Below are 26,138 nucleotides of genomic sequence, written 5' to 3' on the forward strand. Positions count from 1 at the left end.
CAGTGGCATTGTGTCAAGATAAACTCTCTCCAGCAGTTTTAGGCTCTGTGAGAATTAGCTTGATCAAACAAGTTGCCATGAATTACTGTTATAACACTGTACAACAACTTTAATGACAAATAAACATTACAAAACATAACGTATAAAGATGCATTATACAGTAACTGCAAAATCACATAAGTTAACTCATATGAACATTAGTCCTAAATATGGATACATACACATCATGACTCATGTGGCATCAGTATTATACAAAAAGAATCATAGCTTTGTTTTATATTTCTAGTGTCGCTAATTCTGTACATGAGTCTAATTGCATCAGTGTATTTTAGCATCTGCCAGATGCATCACAGCAGTTAGTAGCAGGCTGGTTCGCTCCGAGCCTGCTCACTAGCCTCACCCTCCTTAAACTACACAACACTGGATTTAACTTGGTATGAAGGGGAAGTGTAGTAATAACGTTAGCTTCAGTCAGTCCCCAGATTCCTGTCTCCTCCTCTTCATCAAGATAAAGTGGGCAGTGATAAACTGGTAACTGAGGGGCAGTTGACGGAGAAGCATCTGAGACTTGGACGTTGCTGGTGTCCCTTAAATTTGAGCTATCTGTCTTCTTCACTTGAGCTTTGACACAAACGAGAGGTAATGAGTAAGGCTGAGGAGAGTGTGTGTCTTGTAGGACTTCTGTCTGTGTATCCCATGATGCCCCTTTTAGCTCCAGGCCACACAAATATACAGAATCTGTGGGAAGTGAGGCTGGGTATGTACAATCACTCAGAACCTGGAGAGAAAAGAAGACTATTAGTTACCATCCTGCAAGACCAGCAAATGGTAGAGTTGGGGTAAGAAATTACTTTTATCATCCACTGGGTTCTGAAATTGAAAAGTTATTTTAGTATTTTATTCTTACTATACTTTACCTGAAAATGCAGAGCTATATCACTGATATATTGGCGATTTACATGAGCAGCCTCTCTCATCAATGCCACCAGAACACCTTTGGCATTTTTGAAAGCAGACAGCCGATAAGCACCAGGTGGATCTGCAGTGTTGTATTGCCAGAGATAAGCCCTGAGTAACTCTGCCCTCCTCTCCAAGCGAGACAAGTCAGGGAGCTTGAGGAGGGAAGCAAAGGTTGAAGTGCCATTTTGAACGGGCTGTTGGAGCTGTGAGAGAAGTGAGGACACCAAATCGATGAGATCATCCCATTCAGCCTGCAAGAAGTCACGTAGGGGATTGTGAGGAGCAGTTCCTGCATTTGTAATTCTGCTGTCATTCTGGTGCTTGAGGTAACTCTGCAGAGCCTGCAGCCGGTCTCTAGTGTGGCTGTAGGCTGGTAGTGTGACAGGCTGGTTCAGGTCAGTGCTGAAACATCTCGTTCCTAGAGTCTGAGAGGCCTGCAGAAGTATGCTCATATTGTGGTTGTTGATCTTTTTCATCTCAGCTGCCACATCAGCACTGAAACCCAACACAAGGCGGTCACTGATATTGGCCGAATCCCAAGGATCATGTTCTAAAACCTGCAGCAGTTCTGACATATCTGAGGACATGAAGCACAGTTCTTATCAATACACTTACACAAAGCAGTCAGCAAACAAAAACATGCACTGTGACTCTAATGCTGGTAAGTTATTGCTACTTGTTTGTAATGCTGATTCAGCAGATCAGCCTAATTTATGCCTCTACAACTAAAAACCTTTCATGTTCCATTTCCTCCACTTCACTGTCCCATCATTCAGCTTGTAAGCTGTTGACTGTACTATGAATAATATAGTACTATCAGGAAGTTGCTTAGTTACCGAAGTGGCCAGTGCTGCTGATAATATTTGAAAGGATGTGTGGTCCACTGTCTGAAAGAGGTGCTGCTGTGCTGAGGCAGGTCTTGGCAACACTCTCTACCACCTCCAAATCTGTAGAATCCAACACATGACCGCCATGCACCAGATTGACTGTGAATAAAAAAAGCAACGATGTTAGACCCTAACAGTAACTGAATGGGACAGTTTTAGCTATTTATGTTGCCTCACCTGCTATATACTGCAAAGCCTTAGTCTTGTTATGGCAGAGACTGGCAATGCAAATGTGTGCATCCACCAAAGCCTGGAGGTCTTCCTGGCTCCTTTAAAACACATAGAAACTTGATTTATATAATATGATCAATAATATGAGGAAAAATGCCCACTGACTTTGAAATACGAGGTTCTACATTTAGATTTTATTTGGTTTTCCTCTAAATTGATGTGCCATACAAGTTTGATTCTACTGTATATTATCCTCAGTTTACAGTAAGTGAGCCATTGTCCTCACCAGCAGTGGATTCTCCCCTTGCCCAGGTATTTATAAGTCTGTCTCTGCAGTAAGACAGTATGGAAGACTGCAGAGCGGAGAAGGAGCTCCATGTCATCGGCTGTGACACCTGACAGTGATTGGCGCTGTACGGTGGTCACCACCTGTCGCAAGGAGCAGCTCAATTCCTCTTTCACATCCCAGGCAGAGTCACAGACCAGAGGCAAGGCACACATTCGAACTGCCGCTGTTTAATAATAAAAAATAATCATCATCATCATCATCATCATCATCATCATCACAACAAGAGCAAAACCGAGTCAGAGGTTACTGTTTTTAATTTGCCATTAATTAAATCACAGATGAACAATCATACATTTTATTGAGACAGACAACAAAATCACGAGGATGGTGACATTTCTTTAATTGAGAAAAACTAATAATTTTTACTTTTATCGTCTGAGTGTATAGTATTATGTTTATGGAAAATCAGACTGAGTAGTGAGGAAAAAATGATAAACTCACCAGGTACAGAGGAGGATGCATTTTCTTCAGTTATAAACCACAGCCGGAAGCATGGGTGTATCTGGCTTTTTATGTATGGCATCGCTGTATCTAGAGCAGAAAGACAGGTAGACAGGTAGACAGGTAGATAGGTAGATAGGTAGACCGAGATTGATGAATCTGATCACTGCATGCTTGCTTTAAGGCCTTTGAACTTTGTACAATGTTCATAAATGACGAAATTATGTTCTTATTATAATATTTGTTAATGCTAATGAATGATACAAATCCAGCTTACATTGGTTCTTGATGGACCACCCACCTTTAAAAGAGGAGATCAGCTGATTGAGGTGCATCAGTACTTTATCGTCCCACTGGTCTAACAGGTGACAGTTATTAAAAACCAACCAGTGGCCATTATTAGCTGCTTTGTTCAGAGTCGAGAGGATGAACTCTTTGTCACACAAACCTCCAAACGATATGACTTTCACCTGAACCTAAAACGTACAGTATTCATTTAGAAAAACATCAAGACTGCATAGATGTACATTGCTTTAAGGTATTAACTTGACACTAAATAAATTCAGTATATATTACCTCCTTTGTTTCTGCTACACAGTGAGCCATTTGTTTTATTAAGTGAAGAGGCTGAACGCTTGTCCATTCATGTCTGCATGGACTGGCCAATGTAAGAATGATAGGTCCCTCATGTTTGTCACATAATCTAAAGAGGGCCTCTGGGTTCCCAGTGTGAGGCGCCTCAGTCCCTGCGGTCTGTCCGGACAGGCAGAGGTGATAGGTAGCCATGGCCTCAGCTAGATCTTCCAGGCAATTCGGGATCATGGTCTTCCACAGGAGAGCCCGCTGTAGCAAGGACAGATGGGAGTGAGAGCGACAGGGAACGGTCCCTACTATATTAGAGGACGGGAAGTGCAGATACTCCTGCCATTGCATGGGGGAAGTGGCAAGAGAGTCAGTTAACCCTCTGAAGGCTGGGATCCTTTCTAAGCAGAGGAGTTGTGGGTAGATATGAGGGGATATCCAGGTGGGCAGTGCATCGCAGGACTGTGATACAGTAACAGGAGGGGAGCAAGGATTCACTTTAGTAACAGGACTTTGTATGTCTATAAGGCCCTTGAAGAACATTGCCCTCTCAGCTTCAGAGCAGAGATGGTTGTGCTGGAGCAGAGCCACAGAGACAAGCATCTTCAGAACAGCAACATGATCCTTAAAGAGACGAGGTCTGTATTGGACCAGCAGTTGTTCTACCATCCTGTTCATGATCTCTGGTATTATGGCCTTTGGCTCCTTCCCAATGGTGAGTGACACAAATGGTCTCCCCTTCACAATGACGGCCTTGTGCAACACTGCGATGAAGCCAGATAAGGAAAAGTAGTAGGCAGGGGAAAGACGAGACACCTCTTGCAAAGCCTGGTAGAGGGCGGCAGCAAGCCTCATTAATTGTCGAGGAGCAGCCAGCAGGGACTCGTGGTACTTGAGCTCCTCACTTAGACACTGGATCTCTGCCTGTATTGTCTTCATTGCTTCTTGACAAACCGTCACACGAGGGAGTAAATCAGATACCTGCAGCACTGTGGTGTTACACTGCAGCATGTCGTCCATCAGAGCATCCTGTACAAGATTGCATACTGTCAATTAGAGTACAGCAACTATAAACAAAAGCATCTATTATTATTATTATTATTATTATTATTATTATTATCTATCAAGTAGGATTTAGTATGAAAGCACTTCATTCTGTTTTAGTTTGCCTTAACAGTAGAAATGGGCTTTTTCATCTACTGACTACAAACACAGCGGTTGTTTCATTAAGACACTTTATAAGATTCAAATCTGGAAAATGATTAAGCGAGAATCATTTGAGTCTGACAGATATCAGCTACAGCAAACTGTACAGCAAAGAGGTTTTAGGTGATGACAGGATTTGCCACCTCAAAAAATTAAAGAATCCTGAGAAAAATCTTTCAACATGGCATTTTAGATAGAACATAGATAGGATTCTGCAATGACATTGGCTTCAAATTCAAAAACTGATTTTGGTGCATAGTTAAGAAAAAAACTAACAATGACAGCTGCCATGGAAACAAAGACTAATCCAATCAGATGGATGAAGGGTTGATGCTGATGTGTGAGAGAAGGCTGACACTCGCACTCTGCAGCCAGCTTGTAATGATGTAAATTCCAAAATGATAAGTATTGATTGTGACCAGGCCACAATGAGCAAAGCCAAAACTGTGGTCAAGGCTAGTGGATTCTTACAGTCTGGCAGAAATAGCACTGTATACCAATTTTGATTTGTTGGAGAGAAAATAGGTCCCCAAATGTCCGACTAATTTGGCTACACTTTACTATATCATATGAAACTAAGTGATCAACAAGAGCAGCATTTGTTTGATATGATTGTAAATTCTGGTTTAAGTCACCTCTTCTGCGACCATTTTCTTCTGCAGCACCTGCTTGTCATTCTGGAGCTGCAGGTGTCGAATCAGCAGGTCTTTACACTCAGACTGCAGCAGCTGTGTCAGCATCAGCTCCTGGATCTCTTCCGAGCCAACAGAGAGGTCAACTACACATACTTGAGCCAAGATGGACGGAGGAATCACTGAGGAGCAAGAGCAAAAATACATAGTTGGTCAGTACTTTCAGATAATGAGTTAATTTCCCAAATGTTATGTTTTAATACATACCATCTTAAGATCAAATTCCTTATAAGCAGAGTAACATATTTTTGCATTAAATATATAAATATGCTCTGTGAATAGTTATTAGTGTTAATACTGAATAATTACACATTTAGCCAATCTAAATCTAAATCTGCCCCCTTCTTACCACTGCTAAGCAGTCGAACAGGTAGATCAGTGCTGAGGAAGAGGCAGAAGTTGGGGTGGGTCTGCTGAACATGCGGCTTTAATCCTGGAAGGTGACATCCAGCAGGGCGCGCCAGTCTGGCCATAAATTGTGGGCTGGGGATTGCACGTTCCACATGAGTAACTAGGACTCTGAGACCTGCAAAAGAAGACTTAGAATGAGTGTACGGTTGAAAAACTTTTCACTTTTATATCATATTTGGAATCAAATTAACTACTATATCATGGAAAACCAAATAGCAAATTATTTAACTCGCCTTCCTCAGCAGCCTGGTCCAGCTTGTCCAGCAGCTTTGGATCATCAGCACAAACCACCATCCTGCACTCTAACTCCATCTCGAGTTTGGCATTCTCTCCTGTAGACGAGACACGTATTGTACTGATACCATTTATAATTCTGAACCTATCTTATATGGAACCTAAAGACTACAATAACTGGTGGCCAACTAAAAACTGTGTGATTTACTCTATACAGTTGCTTGTAGTCTTGGTAATGTTGTAAAGTTGGCAGGTAATACAATCAGATATACATAGATCCCAGTAAATTACTATGACAACCTTTCAAGCACTGCTAGTGATTTTCACTATTCACCCTAACCCTAACATTCAGGAAGATTTCCATCTTGCAGCTTTTCACACATGCCAGAATAAATGGGGTGAGGGACAGTCCAGCAGATGGCGATAATACATCACTTAGAAATGCCAGCTGCCATAAATCTCAATAGAAGTAGAAAATGGGGCACGGCCAGATGTACATGAATGCAGCGAAAGACATCTTGTTATTTTTAGGAACAAGGCGGACAAGGAGCTGTTTTTTTTGCTGTGCCAATGCTCTTGTAATGTAATGTATTTAATAATGACACATTGCGAGACAAATCACCTATGAAAGCATTACCAAGGCAACTGTAAACAAGTCACATATTCAAATACATCATCAGTGGAGCCTTGTGATTGGTTTGCCGGCTCTACATGAAAGCATCATTCGTCAGACAGATGTAACCTTTTATATACTTGTCCCTGCAATGTTACTGCTTTCATTCACCACACAGCCGTATTGGCATTTTCCCTGAAATGATACGAGGTCTTGGAGCGGGAAAAAGGTGGTACAGATTACCCTGAATATTGATCCCTTCTCACATTCACACATGCTCTTGAACATTTCAAAAATAGACTGCATGTATGAAAAGGGTAAAGTAAATTGAATACTTTTGGGTGTTATAGCCATTGGCCATTTGTTTGGGCTGAAGTGGGCTTTACTTGTTTATTTCCAACATTTTATAGACTACAATGTTTGTTGATAAATTGAAAAATGCAATTATTTTCAGTAGTACATGACTGGACTGTGCTGTTATCACAAACGTTGATGAGCATCTCAGAGGGGTTTGGATGAAACAGGATGAAACAAATCCCAAAATCCCAGCATAGACTTTTCTAAATCTAATACCATACCTGTGATGAGGCAGTTTTGACAGCTTATCTCCAGATGATGCTGAGTGTCTGCCAGTAGAGGCCAGCGCTGAACCCAGGTACTCGTGCAGCCCCACAGCAGCAGCTTCGACACTAATCTGGCAGATGTTGTCTTCTGGAGCTGCCACTTGTTCATACATAATGCCTGACCCAGAGGCAGCTGAAGCCTCTCAGACACAGGGATAGGAAAACCGAGTGTGGGGTAAGGAGGTGCTGTGTCAGAGTATGTAAACAGAGAGGCTCTGGGGTCCTTGGGGTTTATGTTGATGCTTCCTGTCTGACATAGCTCCCTCCACTTACTCAGCAGTTCTGTGCGTATGTCAGGTGAAAAGGGGCCTAAATATGAGATGATTCCAGCCAGGATAAGAGCATCTCCTGGTAAGGTTTGATTCATCAACTCTACTTCCTGAAGGGAAAATTGAGAACACCATATTCATTTTAATAGAAATAATGATAAATTAAGTGGCATGTTTAATGATGTGTATGTAATGTATATTTGAAAATTCTGTTACCTGAGCAGCTGCCCTCCAGTATTTGACATGTCTCTCTAACAGCCGTGCAACTTTAGCAGCTACTCTTTCCAAGCTCTCAGCTCTGTGCAGCTGCAGACATTGCTCCTCTAGGGCCTCTTGTACACACTGCAGCTCAAACTTAACTTCCTCTAGATAATGATATGCATTTCCCTTCTGCCGCTTGGCCAGGTGCAGTTTATCTCGTGCCTTTCCAGCCAGCACCTCCAACTGCTGCTTCACAAACAGGTGGTACTGGATACAGCTCCACTCATACACAGCTTGGACCCATCGGCACAGGGACTCGCAGGCCTTGCTCACCTCTCGCACAGTTTCTGGTACAAACAGGGGGCTTTGGATTATTTGCTCAAGCTGCTGCAGCTGTTCATTTGTCAGTCTGCAGCGGTCAAAAAATTCCAACTCCTGACAAAGAGAGAGATGTTAAACAACATGAGTAATCCAGAAACAGCCACTAAATTTCAATGCTAGTAGCTGACATATTTCTACGCAAATTAGAATGACGACTCAATTTAGCACCTTGCTAATTTGAATGTAATCGTACTAATTCTATATATATTTAACAAGTTAGTGGCATCAAATAATTTGTCCCAATATAAATGTTCTTCCCATAATACCTCAAAAAAGTTGGATTGTCCAAGAAGCTGTTTAGCACTTTCCCAGCCTGGCGGACGATTAAACAACAAACAAATTGCATCCATAACTTTCACCACTCCATCCGGTGGATCTCTGTAGTGGCGCACCTCCTCCAAGTCAGATGGATTTAGACACTTGACAATCTTGAGGCCTGACTGGAATACAGGTTTAATCTGGAAAACAAGATTTAAAGTATTAAGTTCATATTCCTTTGACACCTCTATAATGAAAGCATCTGAATTGTTCAAAAGATCTGCTCACCTGTTTCTGAATTTGACTGATCTGATCTTCTAAGTCACAAAGTGCATTCTCATCTTCCACACATCTTTGCTGGGCTTCCTCGAGCAGGCTCTTATGATCATCTACATCTCTTCGGATAGCTTTCTCAAGCTACATGACAGAAATGGACATAGCATTAATACAGATATATAAAATGTGTAAAATGTGCTATAGCATAAGAAATACAGAGTAAACTCTAAGAAACTGTTTTTTTTTTTAAATATTCAGATTGCAATATTGTAATTAGGGTCGTTTCAACATGATCACCTTTTCAAAAAAATGAGCAAAAGCAAAATGTTGCTTTTGAAGACTGTCAATTTAAAATGAATGTGCCTTTGAATGCAATACATTTCTACAATATATTGCCTACAATGTTTAAATCATTTTTGACAGGGGTGAAAAATAACCTCCTATGGTATAGACACTGTGACAGTAAATACTGCTGGAACCATTTACAGAATACTGATCCTACTTACCTGCTGTGTCTCATGGACCTTCTCTTGCAGTCTTATTAAGTTCTGTTTGTAATTCACAGCTGTGTTGTTTACGACATCCAAATGAGTCATAACAGCGGTAACTCTGAAAAAATAAAACAGTTATTGTACAGCAAATTTAAGTATACTTAAGTATAGGAATACTTCAAGGATGAAAAGAGAATATAATTTAGTACAGTCTCCTGAAATCATATAAACAGCCAGCTACCTGTTGGCTTGGTCCTGCCATTGCTTGTGCAGGTGGTTGCAAAGGTAACCAAAGTGGGCAATAAACTCCATATATGTCTGAGGGCTGAAAGGCTGAGCTCTTAGAAGGACAGAAGCATACTGACATGCAGATTGATGAATTCCTGCCATAGCCACAGACAGACTGGCCTCTGAGCCTTCTCTCATCACTGAATTAAAAGAAAAAGAAGGATATTTCTTGTTACCATCTGGAATAATACTGCCAGTAGAAATAGGTAATAATGAAATCGATATGAACTTTGGTGGTATGACTTACCTTTTGGGGGACTGGTTTTTAGGCATTGAGAAGCAACTTCCACCAAAGATTGATTAGACCAAGGCTGGTACACCTCCACACAGCAGCTAAGATTCAGGGCCTTGGTCATTTGCACCTGGATCACAATAGAGTAAAATGTTCTCCATAAAACTCTACAATTTAAAATCACATTAGATTTGTAACCATTTCTAACACAATTTAAAAAGTAAATGTGCAATATAAACTTAGTATGTAACTATTACTAGCAGCTATTTACATCCAAAATATCACATCAAAGTAGAGACCATGACTGTGTGACGACTGTGTGGTTGTGGGCTACATGTGCTACAACTGCAGTTTGGACCTCACTGATTCAACTGTGATGTTTGGGGTACAAAGGCTCCTGTCCCGATACAATTGTCCGGTCTTTTAGTATCAAACTTAGAAAGATTGATTTGATAGATGTTGTATTAAACCTTACTGTGTTAAATAGTTGTGTGTTTAACTGATTTCTCCACCTTACTGCTTGCTGGCTTAGTTGTGAAATACATTTTTCATGACCTGATCACATTTTGCTTGTGAATATTTCTTGAATGTGAGGTATATACTTTTGTGATGAATGTGTTCTGAAAAGTGTTGTTTTGTGATGGAACACAGTACGAAGTGTCAATAACAAGTGTACTCGTTAAAAAAATACTCATTTACATTCCATGGAGTGGTTCCATTGTTGGCAGGTATCTCGCTGCTGTCTGGCATGGTGAAGGGCATCAACAGGAACACATGTACATTTCTGTACATTTGGCTCAAGTACCTTTATTAAAAAGAAAAGAACAAATAAGGTTTACAAAGTACACACATTTTCTCTTCTGAATACTTAACTGCAAGAAGTTTACTTGTCTACAACACCACTACTGTATAGATGAATGAATGAGGACATCATTAAATCAGTACATTAGCATTACATTACACTTTTAGATGTTTGGATGTCATTAAATCCTAAATGGACACTGGATACACTGCATGTATTCCTAGGCTTAATCTTTGAATGCTAGCAACTACCAGCTGTCCCTATGTCAATCCTAAAGTAATTCATCCTAATACTAAATAATAATCCTAAAACAGCTAATATGGAGGGCTATCAATTAGGTCTCCTTACTTTTCAAATGTCCAAGTGTCCATAAGGTATCTTTTTGAGTTTTTCACAGCAGTCACTCTGGAAACAAGGTTCATCAGCTCCTCCTCTGTGTAGAGCCCCGGGTAGGTACTGTGGGCCATTGACACTAGTATTTCTTCTCTGACAGCCAGGCTAATTTCCTCATGGACCAGTATAATGACATTAACGCCATCCACTCTAGTTTGATACCCAGCCTCTCTTAGGATGTTATGCAAATTACTCTCATTACCAGGATGTATCTCCATCAACTGGTAGCCTGTAATATAAGCAGCTAAACGCACAGAGGTTTTGCGGCCTGTGCCTCTGTCTGAGCCAATTAGCACACTGTGACCTCCAGGAATGAGCAAAGCCCTGAGGATATGTAGCAGCTGACACACCCTATGTCTGTGTATGATGTATTTGGATGTAATGTTGCAGGCATTATCAACTTCCTGTCCTTGGTCTTCCTCTTTTCTGTCCATGAATGTAGATACCTGCTGCACTAGTACATCAAGGTCTCGCTCCTGATAGGAAGAGCTACATTTGAAGTTGTGTTGCTGATTCAAAGCCTCAGAGAGCTCAGGACAATAGACGAGTTCAGCCATTACATCCTCCATATGCTGAAGAATCTGGGGCTGCAGAGGGTGGGGTTTTAGGCCTGGCTTACAGGGGCCTGCCGTGTCCATGGGTAGTATTTGAACAGCAAGGCTTGTGACGGTGGGTTCATCAACCAATCTAATTCCATAGTGTGTTGATGCTACCTTGGCTATGATTGACTGAAGAGTTTTGCTTTCATCCTCCGAACATAACCTATCACTGAAAGTACGCATGCACTCATGCATCCAGAGATGTGCTATGTTCAGCACTGCTGCTGCAGGCCCTGTCTGGACTGGAGGAAAACTTGGCGGTGCATATTTGTTTTTCTGAATTGTCACTGTAAAAGGAATGCTAGGCTGCTGCAGGCGCATCCCCCGAAATATCTTTTGCAGGTCATGATAGGAGAACATTACATAGGGTCTCTGCACGTTGGCCTGGAATTTCTCACCAACTGCATGATACAAATCCTTAGTTGCAGTGATGATACAACATACCATATCCGCAACACTCTGGATAAATGGCATGTTTTGGAGCCAGAGTTTTAACTGAGGAGAATGTATAGACAATATACCGTCTATGGTTAAGTTTGGAAGCACAAAAATGGAGAACAGGCGTGAGAGCCGGGAAGTAATCATGTGACTGTGGTGATTGCCCAATTCAGAGACACAACAGGTAGCCATGTAGCTGATGGTTCCAGGACTCAAAAACTTGAAGTGGCTGGTATCAAATGTAAGAATCCCTCCTTTTGAAATACTTTGTCGTAGCGTCTCCAGAGCCCTTGACATCTTCCCAAACGCATCTATCAACAGGAAAGATAAATGAAACTCATACCATTTCACACATTGCACATTTGGGTATTCATTTGATTATATTCCCCTTGAGGTACTTTTTCCTACTCACCACATGGGGCTTCATGCAAATCATCCACAAAAAGAAGCAGGCCTGACTGTTTGGTCATGGAACACATGGTTTCTTTGCAGGTCTTCTGGTTACTGATGCTATTCAATATAGCGCGCAGGTCTCTGGAGTTCAGGAGTGGACTGACTGGTAGGCTAATATGTGGCTTGTCAAAGCTCAGCAAAGTCTTACACAGAGTGGTTTTTCCCGAACCAGGCTCTCCTGCAAGCAACACTGGCTGGTTTGCCTCCAACATGAAGTTCAGGAGATAGGTATATTTCCTGTACTAAAATACATGAAGGCTATTATTAGTTTAGATATTGCAATGCACATGAACACTAAATTGTATGTATTTTGTTCAGGACAAACCTTGAGAGTGACGGAATTTGTCAACAGTGTTTTTCTGTGGAATATCTTACTGTTGATGCCAAAAAAGTGTTCAAACACAGTCTCTTCATCTGGAACCACAAGTTTGTACCGGCTATTGAACAGAACCTGGCGGGCTACAACGTCAAATTGTGGCCAGTGGCTGAAATAAAAATATAAAATATATAGTATGAGAAAAACCATGCTTTGAATTAATTTTGGAGACATTTCTGTAAAAAGTTACAAGAGATTTAAATTTGTCTTACCGAGGATGTAGATGTCCACCAAACCCCCAAATATAAGCCACCAGAAATATTCCTTCTTTCGTTTCAGCATTTGATGTGTCAGTTCTATGTAAAGGTATATCTGCTGGAATAAACAGTGATAAACATAACAGTTGTTTTAAAGTTACATCCCTTACTTAACTACAGCTAATGTTTTTAAGAACATAAGTAATGTTAATACCTCTTTTGTCAATTTGTGTTGCTGCTTCAGATTTCTCTACTTCCTTTCCAAAATGTTGCAGGAGGGCACGTAGGATCCGACTGAATGACATGATTTCTTGCAGTCCATATGTTGAGCTTTTACAAGATGCCCCTGCCCCTTCACTGTGAACTGCATTGTGCTTTAGCAAACTCAGGGTGCTGGAGAAAAGATCTTCAGCCAAAAGATTCCACATTTTCAAGGTTCCTTGATCCAGTTTGTGTTCACATAGGAGACTGTCCATTTCAGTCTTCCACACAGCCTTCCACAGATCAGTTCCTGTGAAATAAACAAGGCTGCAACGGGTCACTGCTGAGGGACTTGCATCACTTAGGTCAGTGGTTTCCAAAAGTAGTTTAAGATGTGATTGGGATGGCATAAGTGTTTCACCTGATGACAGGTATAGATATGGGTCCTCAAGATTGCACAGTGTGGTTAAGTAATCTAACCAGCCAGGTTGCCCCATAGGCTCTCCATCCATTACCAGCCATTTTACAATTTCTGTCTGATCACTTTTCTTACTCATGCACGTTTCAGAACTTGTGCATTCACGTCGTTCAGAATCTCTCAACACCTTTGCAACAGCTCCATCTTGCCATCCTGTTTTTTCACAGAAATATCCAAATGTCTCTTCATGGGACATAGCATTAGGAAATAAGATCACAGTGTCAACATAGCTCCAGGTTAGGTCTGCCTGTGGTGTACTTTCTTCAATCATACTGTCATTTTCTAACACATATTCTCCTGCCTTGGCAGCCAGACTACTGAGTGCTCCAGCGAGAGCACTAAAACAGGTTGTTTTTCCACTACCTGTGTGTCCTACAAGCATAACAGCCTGAGAGAATTTCATGGTCTGGTAAAGTGTGAGAGCTCTGCCAATTATTTCTGTGTCAGATTGAAACTGTTTTCTTTCTAATTCTTCTGTGACTGCCTCTTTAAGTCGGTTCTTTTCTTCTTCATCAATATATTGTTGAAAAAGAGGAAACTGGCATACGATAGGAAATGTGTCCTTGAAAATGATGTAGAACTGTGAGGTTTTCTTGGGGTCATGAATAACAGGTATCAACACAGAAAGAATTGCTTTGACAACAGCTGTCTCCTCTATTAATCCCCGTACAATTTGGAAATGAGAACTGCGCAACACCGAAGGCTTTTCAGCTTCCTCTCCATCATTCTCAACAAGTCCAGCAGTCACATTCTGTGGAGACGTAAGGTCAGTTTGTTCTGCAGCCGATTCTTTAGCCTTATCTGAAATTTCTCGTTGCCTTACACTTTGTTGTAAGTGTATTTCAGAGGCAGCGATGATCTTTTGTAAGACAACAAGACAGCCGCTTTGGTGTTCAGTGATGAAATCAGGCAGATAGAGGGAATCCTTGGCCAAGCTGATGAGGGATACTAGACGGTGACTTAAAGGCATTGCCTCTGAGAAACCAATGGAGGTCAGCATTACTTCTGCAATGATCCTGTAATCTGGATGGGTTAATGCAACAGGTCTGGTTGCATATCGCAGACTTTGTGGAACGTCGGATGTGTACCCTTTTGATGAGATAAGAACACATCCATAGCTTAGTCTAGCAGAAAGGCTTTTCCCTGCCAGTACCATATGGCATTCTGGATCCACAATGGTTTTGCAACCTTTGATCCCATCAGCAGTCCCATCCTTTAGCTCTTCCTTCACAGTTTGATTCTTCTTTCTCAGTAACTCGGAGAAGGATTGGTAAATGTCTTCTAGATACTGTCCCAGTGATGACTGGATCCCTTGCGTTAGTAAGTCCACAGAGTCCAGCAGAAGCCATGCTCCAGTCTGGAGAGCACCAAACACCATCTGCTGAACAACATTGGGTCTCAAGTTTGGATAGCAGTGTATAATGACAATCTGTCGCCCCAATGCTTTCCCTAAGTGGACCACAGTCTTTTTCTTTCCAGACATGCAAGGTCCACTCATAAACCCACATCTGTAGCTAGTAAGAGCAAGGAGAATCCCTATTATCGCCCGATCTGTGGAGGGAGAATGCACCATCGCCCAATCTTCCGGACCAAAATATTCATTATCATACTGGAGTCGATGGTCCAAAACATCCACGTAGCATGTTGAATCATCATTGCTTCTGACACTCTGATCATCTGAGGTTATACAATATTTCATCAAACTTAGCCATTCAAAAGATGATTCCAGCTCACATTCCACCTCCATGAGTCGAGATAGTTGCTGTGCATGATTCATTGTCAGTTGCACTAAAGCATGCAGGCACATCATCATGTACTTTGAAACCAGTGATTCACTTTTAGACCCAGTGACTCTACCCCTTATGGACTGGCCAAGCTTTTTCAGTTTTGCACAGTTATATTCCTTTACGTTGTTCAGCTTCATCGGGCTTGATTCATTGAAAACTTGTCGAACAACACTGAACCATACTGCCTCCTCAGCCACCAGCACACACTGAAGAGGATATTCAGACAGCATATCAAGCACAGGTTGCGCATCTTTCCTCCTATTAGCAATATGGAACAGAATGTCTCCAACTTTATTATCACATGCCAAGTCTTGATTTGATGAATCAAGTTGGTTGTGTACATCAGCACATTTTTTAAGGAGCTGTGCCATAGTCAACTTGAATTGTTTCTCAAAGGCACAAAGCCAAACCAAGGGATTGAGATTTGGCTCCAAAGGAGAAAGAAAGGTAATTTGCTCCTGTAGGCTGCCAGAAACCCCAAGCACCTTCATCTGTCCGTGGCTAACAGATGTAGCCCCACAACTCTTTGAATCGATTGTATCAGATGGCATTTTACAGTCCACCTCGAGCCAACGTACCCCTTTAAAGAATTTGCGTACAAAGGGTAGCAGTGTGGAGGGCGTTGGGTGAAACGAGAGTAGTTTTATTACTTCCCTGTCAGTCAAGAACCAGAGTCTTGGAAACAGTTCAGAGAGGGCATCTCGGAGATCCACCATCTGGTTGTAAATAGCTTCCATTGTAGAAAGACCATCAATGAGAATCTGGCAAAGGCTATTACCATGGAATTTGTCATTTGTAGTCTTGGAATGAACAAGGTTCAAGACATGAGGGTCATTTGCTATAGAGTGGATAATGTTCTTAAATGTCTCATCAACTGGTTGGAAACGCTCCAGCTATGGAATAAGAAGAAAAATCAGCATTAATCTGACATGTAAGCATAAAGCAAAGCAAAAATATGCATCAGTTTCATTGTTATAATGAGATTGACTTTTGATGACACAGGGACATACCAGGTCCACTCTCCGAACACTAAAGGATGGTTCATTCAACACCTTGGTCAGGAGGGCCCATATTTGCTGGTATTTTTCGAATAAATCAAGCATCTTCTCTATAAATATTGAAGAGGAAAGCAAAAGTGAATGATTTGTATTCTCAAAAGTCTGTTCAATCTGTTTCTGCAATTGGAGGGAAATACTGAAAATCCTTACCCAGTTCTTTTAGCAACTGCATCCAATCTTCCACCTGCGACCTGAACTCAATGCTGTGTGGAGACTTCAGCATGATGGACAAAGTCATCAAATCATTTTCTGTCTGATTAAAGTGGATTTCCATACCTGATTGGAAAAAAGCATATTAGCAGATCACAGAATATAATTTCTACATATTTCCTTGTGTTGGAGCTAAATATGTAATTCAACAAGCATGCAGTAAAAAGTCAGACTAAACAACTACAACTACTGTATACTACATCTGTATTATTACTGTAATCTACAGGCGTGTTATTTGATCTCACCAATGACAATGAATCTGACATCATTAGAAGAGTTTTGACTGCCAGTTTGGGAGTTTAAAACCTTGTCATCTGTTGGCGTTTGTGTTAATCCATGTTGTTTCTCACAATACTGCCACACAGGAGTTCTAAATTTATCCAGCTGGAAGAGTCTGGCTTTCCAACCCTGTTGAAGCCTTTGGAAGCCCTGCTCCATGTCACACTCTGCTTGTGCATCCCTGCATATCTGACAGAGTAAGAGGTAGCACAAGATAAATCAATAAAGTGTCATATTTCTGAGATACAGATAAATGGTTATTGTTTGAGCCTGTTGGTTTTCACCTGCAAATATTGAAACAAATTATTTCTGCCCTTATATCTGTTGATTTTAGTACCACTGCAACGGCATGCCCAAAATGTAACATCTCTCCATCTCCCACCTTGTTAATCAGTTTATGATGAACGTCAAGCTGTTGAGACATCAGTTCAGCAACAGTCACCTTCTTCTCTGCGACATACAGTAGGTCCATGCCTGTCAGATGGAGTGTATTAAGATTATATTCGATATGCTGTCATCATTCAAAGAGCATGCAAGTGTTACACTATGGGCAGAGTCTCTGACCTTGGAAAATGGCTTTCCAGTGTTTATGTTTGAGTGTGGGGCTCTGCAGCTTGGCCATGACTACAAGCTGATGCATTAAGCTCTCCAGATTTCCTAAAGCCTCCTGCAGCACTGCATCATGAGAAGGTATGGTGCTTGTTAGAGATACAGCTTGCTCCTGCCACCTGGCAATTTTTTCTTGAGCTTGAGATACCACAACCTGACAGACAAATATTTCAGAAACTTAGTTTTATTGATAAGGTCAAACAGATCAAAAGATAAAAGACAGAGAGGTGTGGTTCAGATTATATGGATAATGATGATAACTTTCAAAAAAATGTATAACAATGCTTACTGTGCAGCTTAAGCTGCAGGCTGTGTTTGCTAACACTCCAGTTGCTAACATTATGTTTTATTTCCTCCAGAGAAAAACTGTAGAATGTAATCAGCTAAGACCAAAGAAAATTCAAGTTCAAGCTTCTTTTTTTTTTAAACCAAATTATATAAATTGTGAATCACCATGACAACATACTGGGATTGTAAATAATCATTATTAGCTTAAAATGTGCACATCATTTTATACAAATTATTTACTGTTTGTAAAAGATGTACTGTCATTTTTTCAATAAGCAGAGAGAAGTTTATTCTCGTGTTACCTCAGTGAACAGCAGCTTCTTCCAGTCTTTTATCCATGTTGTGTATAGAGCTTTCAGCTCCCACAGCTCCTTTCGGGACTCAATTTTGTGAACATCTGTTGTTAGAACAGTCAAATCCATTGGGTTTTCTAATGGGAAAAAATGGAGAACATAATGTCTAATTAGAAGATGATAGGATATTTTCTTTGTAGTTTGAATGTGACATCTCCTACAACTATCAGACAAGACAATACATTTGCCTTAGTGTGGGTTATTCATAATTTTATAAAAGTGTCAAAGTCCCAGGTTTACCACATTGACACAAACTCTTAATATAAGGAAAATAAATAAATGACTAATGATTTATTCATTTATATAATTCAGAACATCTCACCTTGTAGATTTTCACTGTTCATACTAAGCTTTTCCAACTTTGTTTTGAGAGTATGAACATGAGCACACATGTAGTTCAGTTTGGAGACCATTTCGTCAGCATTATTGGTTGGATCAAGGAACTCTCCAAAGTTGCCGTTAGAAACCATATTTTTAAGGTCAAGGACCAAAAATGAGAACATTGTGTCCACTGCACTAGCCATTGAAGGAAGACGGTGGCACACAATGCTATCTGCTTGCTTCATGAGGGGAAAAAGGCAATCCCACAAGCCCAGCATCTAATATAGAGCACAAACAGAAGCACACATACACTGGGGTGTCAAAGAAGCCAGAACTAAGATGTGATCAAACAGCTGTAATTTTCCAAAGTGAAAGAAATTATGTTGTACAGCTTTAATGCCAGCAGACCTTTTCCTCCAAACTCTGCTCCTGTTCAGTCATCATCCTGTAGTTCATGCAAACATCCTGGAGGGAGTGAATGTACTCCAAACGTTTCTCCATGTCAGGCAAGCTTTTAACAGACTCCCTCAGCTGCGGAGAGAAGAAACATTGAGCTTTTTTTTTTTTTAACTTCACATTCAACATGTTATTCATTTTGTTCAATTCAATTTTCAATAAAATAAAAGTACACTCACTAATTTATTAGTGTTTATTCAAATAAAAGTATTGCAGGTGTTAATATAGTATGTATCACCTGAATATTCTTGGATTATAAAATATAAATTCAGAGCACATTCACTCTGACAAGGAATGTAATAAATAATTCAATTAAAGTGAATATGTGATCAAAAGCAGAGTTGCAGGGAATCTGAATCTTCCATTTGCCGTCCTTGTTAAATAAAAAAAGGTATTGTCTTTTTATAGGATCTTTTATTATTCCTTTGGCTATTTTATTTGCAAAACAGATCATCTACACAGTATTTCTCTTCTTTACATTATGTGTTTTTCTTCTTTCATATTTGATTTTTCATGCAGGTACATAAAGTTTAAAGAGTTTCCATACCATAAGAGCATATGTTGAGAGGTCATGTAAGTCTTGGGGCTCTTTCTTGAGTTCAGCGGTAGCCCTCTCCAAGTCTGATACGAGTTTCTCTGAGTGCAGTTTGATCTGCTTAACTAGATGCTCTTGAACTTCTTCTTCAATAAAACTCAACTGCTGCCCTAGAGAAACAAAAAGGTGAAAGGCATAAAAGAGCACAAAGTTAGTCTTTCTGTTTTAACAAACCCCAAAAAGTAACTGGTTGTTTTTTTATAGGAATGTCTCATTTCATTACTCCTCCCTGGTTTGGTTTAGAAAATCGAGGAATCAAGGCATTGAGTTTTCTGAACACAAAGGGGGAAAGTTTTAGTCAGTTATGTAATGCAGACATACCTAGATTTTCTATTACTTGCGTGCAGTGGATGATGAATAGCTGGTTGGAGGTAGACACTGATGAGGGAACTGTGTGGAGTCTTTCACACCAGAGGCGCACCTTCTTAATATTCTCCTCATACAGTAAAGCAGACTTCATGGACTCCAAAGAGGCTCGACTCCAGAGACTAATGAACAAATGGATATCCACCAACCATCTGTACCTCTCACTCAACTGCTGGATTTCTGATTGAGCTTCCTGTCCAAAAAAGAGACGTGACAATAACTAGAAACACACTGAGGTATTGTTTAATTGATTACACATTGACATTTTCTAGAATTGAAAATCACAGTCTTGCCTGCATGATATCAGTCTGCTCTCTCTGAACTTGCTTTGAAACATCATTGATGCTGATGTGCCACACCAGCTGTTCTTTGGAGAGAGGATAGTAGCAGCCTTGCATCCGGTTGCCCTGCCCCATGATCAAGGTCAGTTTTGGCAGAACCAGCGAGTGAGCTGACTGTTCTCTGAGCATCCGCCAGCAGCAAAACTTTCTGTGAACAGGCATCCCGTCATTGTCCTTATTTTCTCCTGCTGTTTAAAACACATGAGCACACAAATCTGCATTTCAACTAAGTAAATAAATTAGCATTTGCGCACTCTGATATTACAATATTTTTAAAAATGCAAGCACTACCACTTGTAGCTTTTGTAACCTGCAGGCGAGAATTTTAATTTGTCAAAGCAGGAAAACCACAGGCATGAAGAACAACATTAACAACAGGCCCATTCTATTAATTGTCCCGGTAAGTCATGTCAGTGAGTGAGCACGCATAGTAGCAGAGCGTCCCATCTAAATCTAAATGGCCCATCTAAATGGAGTGCTGCCATCATTAATGTTATTAATTCTTCAAGCTTTGACAAGTCAAAATGTCTGCAATGAAAAGGGTCTTTACTGCTGCAGCTTATTTCTTTTAGTTGAAGGCGGCCCAGTGTAACGTGAACAATAACAACAACTCAAATGCAAAAGGTCATACCTGTAACAGTCGGATGTTCAATACAGCTGAAGTCAGGCTTTGAGTCCCGAGCCAAACCAGAGTTGAAGACATCGTTGCTTACCTCCAGGAATAATCCACAAGTTTCACACATCTACCAGAGCAGAAAAACTGTTATGAAGCTGGTTATAAATTCATGATCAAGACATTCACAATATCATGTTGAACAAATGGATGTAATAAACAACTGCGCAATTGCTGAATTAGTATTTTGAGATATCACCCTTGTCACAATTTAACACATTTTAGTAATGTAGTTCATCAATCCTTTTCAAGCATTCACCAATATGAGATACACCTTCTAATAACTGAAAAATGTACTGTGAAGTAGATGTCAATGCCACAAATGGTTAAATTACTCTAACATTTAGCCAGCAAACTAAATAACTTTCATCTGTATTTACAACTGTGGAAATGTATAAATCACCTGAATAATAGAGTTGCCAACAGTCAGGAGTGCTTCATTCACTGCTTCTTGAAATTGATGCATCGGTGGATCTAGGGCCAGCTGACCACTGGCACTGAAACACAGTTCAGTTTGGAAGAGACAGCCCTGCAGAGATTTCTCCCTCTGACAAATACAAAAAACACACACAAACAAATATTAGATTAAATGGTAAACTGCTTTGTTAAAATCTGATCTTTCCATTATGTAACAGTGGTGCATCATAGTAGCCTAATGCTAGTTTTGGTTACATATCTTTTCTGGTTATAGCTATAGAAAAGGCTGCAGCAGTGCTCAGTTGGTTTTCCTTGACTTATCCTTGACCTAAACTACAAAACCTAAAACAATTACAATGCTTCTATGTTTTTGCCTTTTATTTCTAGCAGGAAGGTTTGTGATCTTGAACAGATACACTGCTGCATAAATGGAGTTAACAATTGATCTTGTGTCACCTTCAAGACATTGTTGAGGAAAGCCATTACATGTTGTCTGATGATCGTGATGAGACTCTGCACAATCATTTGATTAATGAGAGCAGCAAAGTTGCCCAATTTCCCCAAGGTGCTTTCAGCCTGGGACAACTCTTTCTTCAGATCCTGTTGGTGGACCATTTGGAGGTGAATGGGTTCGTAGCATTTATTTGGCTTTTTTGCATACTCAACGTGCAGCTGGAGCTCCTGGTAGGCTTTAAAGCAGTGCTCTTTCACCTGAGGATAAAAGGGCATTACTACATTAAAGGACCTTTAAACAGCACTATCTCTAAAACTGATGCCACCCAGAAAACTGACTACATGCCCATGATTCCAGAAATAGACAAGCCTCTTTCTCAGCTGAAACTATAAAAGTTCTTTCTCACGCTCCCAAATCTTACTCATGAAAAAGAAATGTAATGCACTCAAATGCTCAATAATTAATATGATTCTATTCAAATTACACAGATGTGAGCTCTAACTAGTTTTGCATTATGTCAGAAAATAAAATGAAGTACCGCGTTCAGGATGACAGCGCGATACTGTGATAACTTCTCCAATATCTGCAGACACTCATCATTATTGGTTATCAGAACATCCTTGAATTCCAGCAGTGTGTAGGTCTGTGACCCATCCTGAGGCAGCAAGTGTGCCCCTTTCAGTTCTTCAATTACTCTGTAAAAGATAAAATATCATTACTGATAGCATATGTACACATGATGCATGAAAGTTAAATTGAAATTATCTTAATAAAAGCATACTAAGTATTATAACAAACGCAAAAAACTATTCTACCGATACTAAATCAAAAATGTTTGCAAGCTGACATTACTGTATGATTCAAGGCTGGAATATTTGATGTGACTCACCTGGAGAAAAGAATAAGGGCATTTCTGAACTGAGGTACAGCTATGAGCAGTGTACCCTGCAGTTTGTCACGCTTGCGATGAAAGAGGATCTTGCGTACATTTCTGTGCCACCTGGCACAAAAAAGACACCAAGCAGGTAAAGCATGAAAAAAAAACCTGTTATAGAGAAGTCACTAGGAAGACAGAATGCACAGCTTAGAGTAGATTAAGGTAATATGGGACAACTAAGCTTTTTTATTCAATTATTTTTTTAAGCTAACTAGTATATGCATAGTGTATAAATTGTAATTTTAATATTACCCATGTGAACATACTGGTTACTAGTTTTTTAACCTAACAGACAAAGAAAGCAAAAAATTGTTGGCCTACTAAATTAAATGACCCAATATGGGTATGCACATTTCAGAATATTTTGGCAGATAAGGTTGCTTTATGAATCAAAGTATTTCTAAAAACTAGTGTGCCCGATTTCAGCGTGAACTGTCCCAGATTTGGCACAAGGAAGATTAATATTTGTACCATTTGCCTTTTGAGTACAATCTCTAAAAAAAATGTCTTTGGATTTAACAAAGAAACATCTTGGGGATTCCATAATGGTATTAGGTGTTGATGTAATGTATTGGATTCATATGTAAATATAGTAAACAAGTCAGAATTGCAAAAAAAAGCGTCCCACAATACCATAATCCACCCTATGTGTACTTACCAGGTGAAAGTTTTCCACATTTTGAATTCCCTGAAAAATGTGATTTCCTTCAAAGCTGTCCATAACACAGACTCTCTGTACCACCGTGCCAGACTGACAAGTCCGCCATAACCCCTCTCTGTCACATGTAGGACGGTATTAGGGGAGAAGATGTAATGCTCTGAACCAGCCTCACTTGAATGGACCACCTGCAGGTCATAGGGTCTAAAAGAAGAGAGGACAAATGTGCATTTATACTGTGCATTCATACTTAAAGAGAGTGTGTATTGCAGTAAAATAACCTTCAAACCTTCAAGTGTACCTGTAAGAGTCACTCTCCACCTCTTTCAGGTAATAAAGCTCCAATTCTCCCAGGTCTCTTTTCTTGACAAATAATTGAACAACCTCTGCGCCAGTAAGAGGAAGGTTATTTGCTTTAGTCGCTTTCCCATCTTTCTCAGCGGTTATCTTTTTATTCTTACTCGTCGTGACTCCATCTTTCTCTGTGAAACTGAAACAATAAAAGTGAGTAAAGTAAACAACAGATAAATGTGTGCTGTAGGACTCAGGCAGAATACATCTGTCACTATTTGTGTCACTTTGTAGAGACCCATGACTATTACATACCATATATCATAATTATTACGAATTTACTCACAGTAATTTTTCCTGAGGTAGTGTGACAACAGTTATATTGCATTTGTTTTGTGTCATAAACAAGTACAATACTTCCTATAAGCTAAATTGGAAATGACAATGAGGCCCAAAACTTTTAAAATTGGATCCAAATGAATAAGAATGAACATGACACTCTTAATCAAATCTCTGTAATTTTTCCATTTACCTCTGTGCAGTTTTGACAGGGATGTCGGTGCCTAATGCTGACGCCAATAGTCGAGGTCCTTCTGTCCATTTTGCATCACCAATAGCCTTCTTCGCTCCAACTTCGGCTATAAGACGAGGAAGTTCCACCACTGATAAAGGGCTGTCAGATTGAAGACTTTGACGGATGGAGGCACGACTGAATAGGGACCTGCCCATTGAGGCTGCTGAGAAGCATCGTGGCTCTGGGTGCAGAGGGGGTAACGTCACTTGATACCCAGAGGAAATGTTGACAGTGGGAGAGTGGGCCTTTTTCTTGACCTTGGGATTTGGCCTGAAACTTTGTTCTTTTCCACATGTCTGAGAAGTTGCATCATGGGATCTTTCCTCTGAAGTGGCAGCGAACATGCTGCTGGTCTCTCTTTGAATATCATCAGCAGGTTTAGGTACCACAAACTTTATCTTGCCAATCTACACAAAAGACCTTTTCTGGAATTTCTGGAAGAGAAAAAAAATATGTTAATGAATAATGTGAGCACCCACAACACCACCATATTATGTTAAACCTATCCTGCTGTTATCTGGCTACATATTAAAACAATATCCAATTTTCTAGACTGAGATGTAAAAAAAAAAATGTATAACTTAACTATTGTTCCTTAATGATGACTATAATGTGATATCACATTATAATCATAATGTTATAGGTAAATGGTGGCATATTTTAGGATTTATATTGTTAATGCTAGCAAGTCGGTCCATTGCTAGAATAAGGAAAAGCTGCATTTTTCTACTGAGATTCAGCAAGTCAAAATTAAATAAAATGCAAAGTTATAATCTTGTGAGTGTGTTAAAACTAGTCACTTTAGGGCTACAGGTAAAAACAACTTAACCAGAAGACTACAATCGGTCAAAAGAGAGTATCTTGCCTTAATCGATAGTTTTGTACTATAGTAAACTTAAAATGTTTAAAATTGATTATATAACTTTGTGTGGGTTTCACGTTGTCCTCCACTTCAATAGTATAGCGTTTAAAAGCAGTACTGTTTACTAACCTTGTTTTAACAGCTAACTTAACCCTAGTTAACTAGTAAACCAAAGACGTTACACTTTGCTCCTGTTCTCACAGAAACACGGTTTATGTTCAGACACAAAGAAGATTAGGAAAGCAAAAAGTGGGTTTCAGAAAGTTAAATAAGTTATTCAAAACGACTAACTAGCTACAACAACAACGACGACGAAATAAAACTATCAAAACTAACCTCGGTGACTAACTTTTCTTACCTGGCTGAGCAGAAGTTGTCAGGCGCAACCACGGCGACGGCTCGTTGCCACGGTAACGGCTCGTTGCCACAGTAACCCGCAGTAACTGAAGTTGAGCAGTGGAGCTGGTCTGTATGCTGGTGAAGGTCAAGTATTCAGAGTTTACACTTCTCCTACCTAACCTTTAACCAAACTGCTCTTTATGTAATGTAGCTTGTCACGACCACAAGAATAAACCAAAACCTCCACTCAAAAATAGGGGAGGACCGGGTTGGTTGACACATTCATTAAATCTCGATCACTCTTAAAAAGTGCTGTTTCATAATTTGGGTGAGATGTTACATTCAAGGTAATTTCCAGAATAAACCACTTGACATTTAGATGAGAGGACGTTTAGTGTTTTTCATGTGAAAATGTAAATATCCAGCTCTTCAGTGTTTCTCTTCTGGACTTTTACGCAATGGGTTTATAATAAAACATTCATTATCATAAAAAAAGTATGCAGAGAGAGTGATATTTTAGACAGGTTTTTCCTTAGCTATGCTGCAACATGTGGTTATTATTCCCTTTGGGGTTGGTTCATGTTTTCCTTTTTAGAGAGGAAAATGAGCAGGATTTTTGTCAAGATGACAAACAAGAGCCAGACTCATCCAGATGTATAGCTCATGACAGTCAGAGAGGTTAACCTGCACAATATTGTTTATAAGAATTAAAAAAAAATGCATTTATAGGAATGTTTTTCCTGTTCATGTTCTCTTGGTGCAGGAGAT

General features: G+C 40.0%; 2 protein-coding genes across 2 annotated transcripts in view; both read right to left on the reverse strand.

Annotated features, from left to right (window-relative positions):
- The window catches only part of LOC128365112 (extracellular serine/threonine protein kinase FAM20C-like), a 34,694-nt gene that overhangs the window by 1,256 nt on the left and 7,300 nt on the right, over nucleotides 1-26,138 (reverse strand). The gene's annotated exons all lie outside the window — the stretch shown is intronic.
- Nucleotides 95-24,513, reverse strand: LOC128375399 (dynein heavy chain domain-containing protein 1-like). The gene is made up of 44 exons (XM_053335749.1): nucleotides 24,207-24,513; nucleotides 24,128-24,164; nucleotides 23,606-23,794; nucleotides 23,305-23,508; nucleotides 22,599-22,709; nucleotides 22,248-22,404; nucleotides 21,712-21,966; nucleotides 21,219-21,385; nucleotides 20,797-20,873; nucleotides 20,118-20,350; nucleotides 19,780-20,017; nucleotides 19,411-19,568; nucleotides 18,816-18,938; nucleotides 18,409-18,685; nucleotides 18,036-18,163; nucleotides 17,401-17,599; nucleotides 17,219-17,310; nucleotides 16,803-17,025; nucleotides 16,498-16,623; nucleotides 16,300-16,397; nucleotides 13,038-16,182; nucleotides 12,839-12,938; nucleotides 12,576-12,735; nucleotides 12,210-12,492; nucleotides 10,716-12,108; nucleotides 10,265-10,370; nucleotides 9,581-9,695; nucleotides 9,287-9,473; nucleotides 9,061-9,163; nucleotides 8,567-8,695; nucleotides 8,287-8,478; nucleotides 7,655-8,074; nucleotides 7,125-7,548; nucleotides 5,933-6,031; nucleotides 5,638-5,814; nucleotides 5,232-5,410; nucleotides 3,385-4,419; nucleotides 3,110-3,284; nucleotides 2,809-2,892; nucleotides 2,305-2,530; nucleotides 2,025-2,116; nucleotides 1,797-1,946; nucleotides 918-1,537; nucleotides 95-778 (listed from the first exon to the last, which is right to left on the reverse strand). The coding sequence occupies exons 1-44, from the start codon at nucleotides 24,511-24,513 to the stop codon at nucleotides 329-331; spliced, it is 13,443 nt and encodes a 4,480-aa protein (XP_053191724.1). The 3' UTR covers nucleotides 95-328.

This window comes from Scomber japonicus, chromosome 2, assembly GCF_027409825.1.
Source record: "Scomber japonicus isolate fScoJap1 chromosome 2, fScoJap1.pri, whole genome shotgun sequence".
Taxonomy (NCBI): domain Eukaryota; kingdom Metazoa; phylum Chordata; class Actinopteri; order Scombriformes; family Scombridae; genus Scomber; species Scomber japonicus.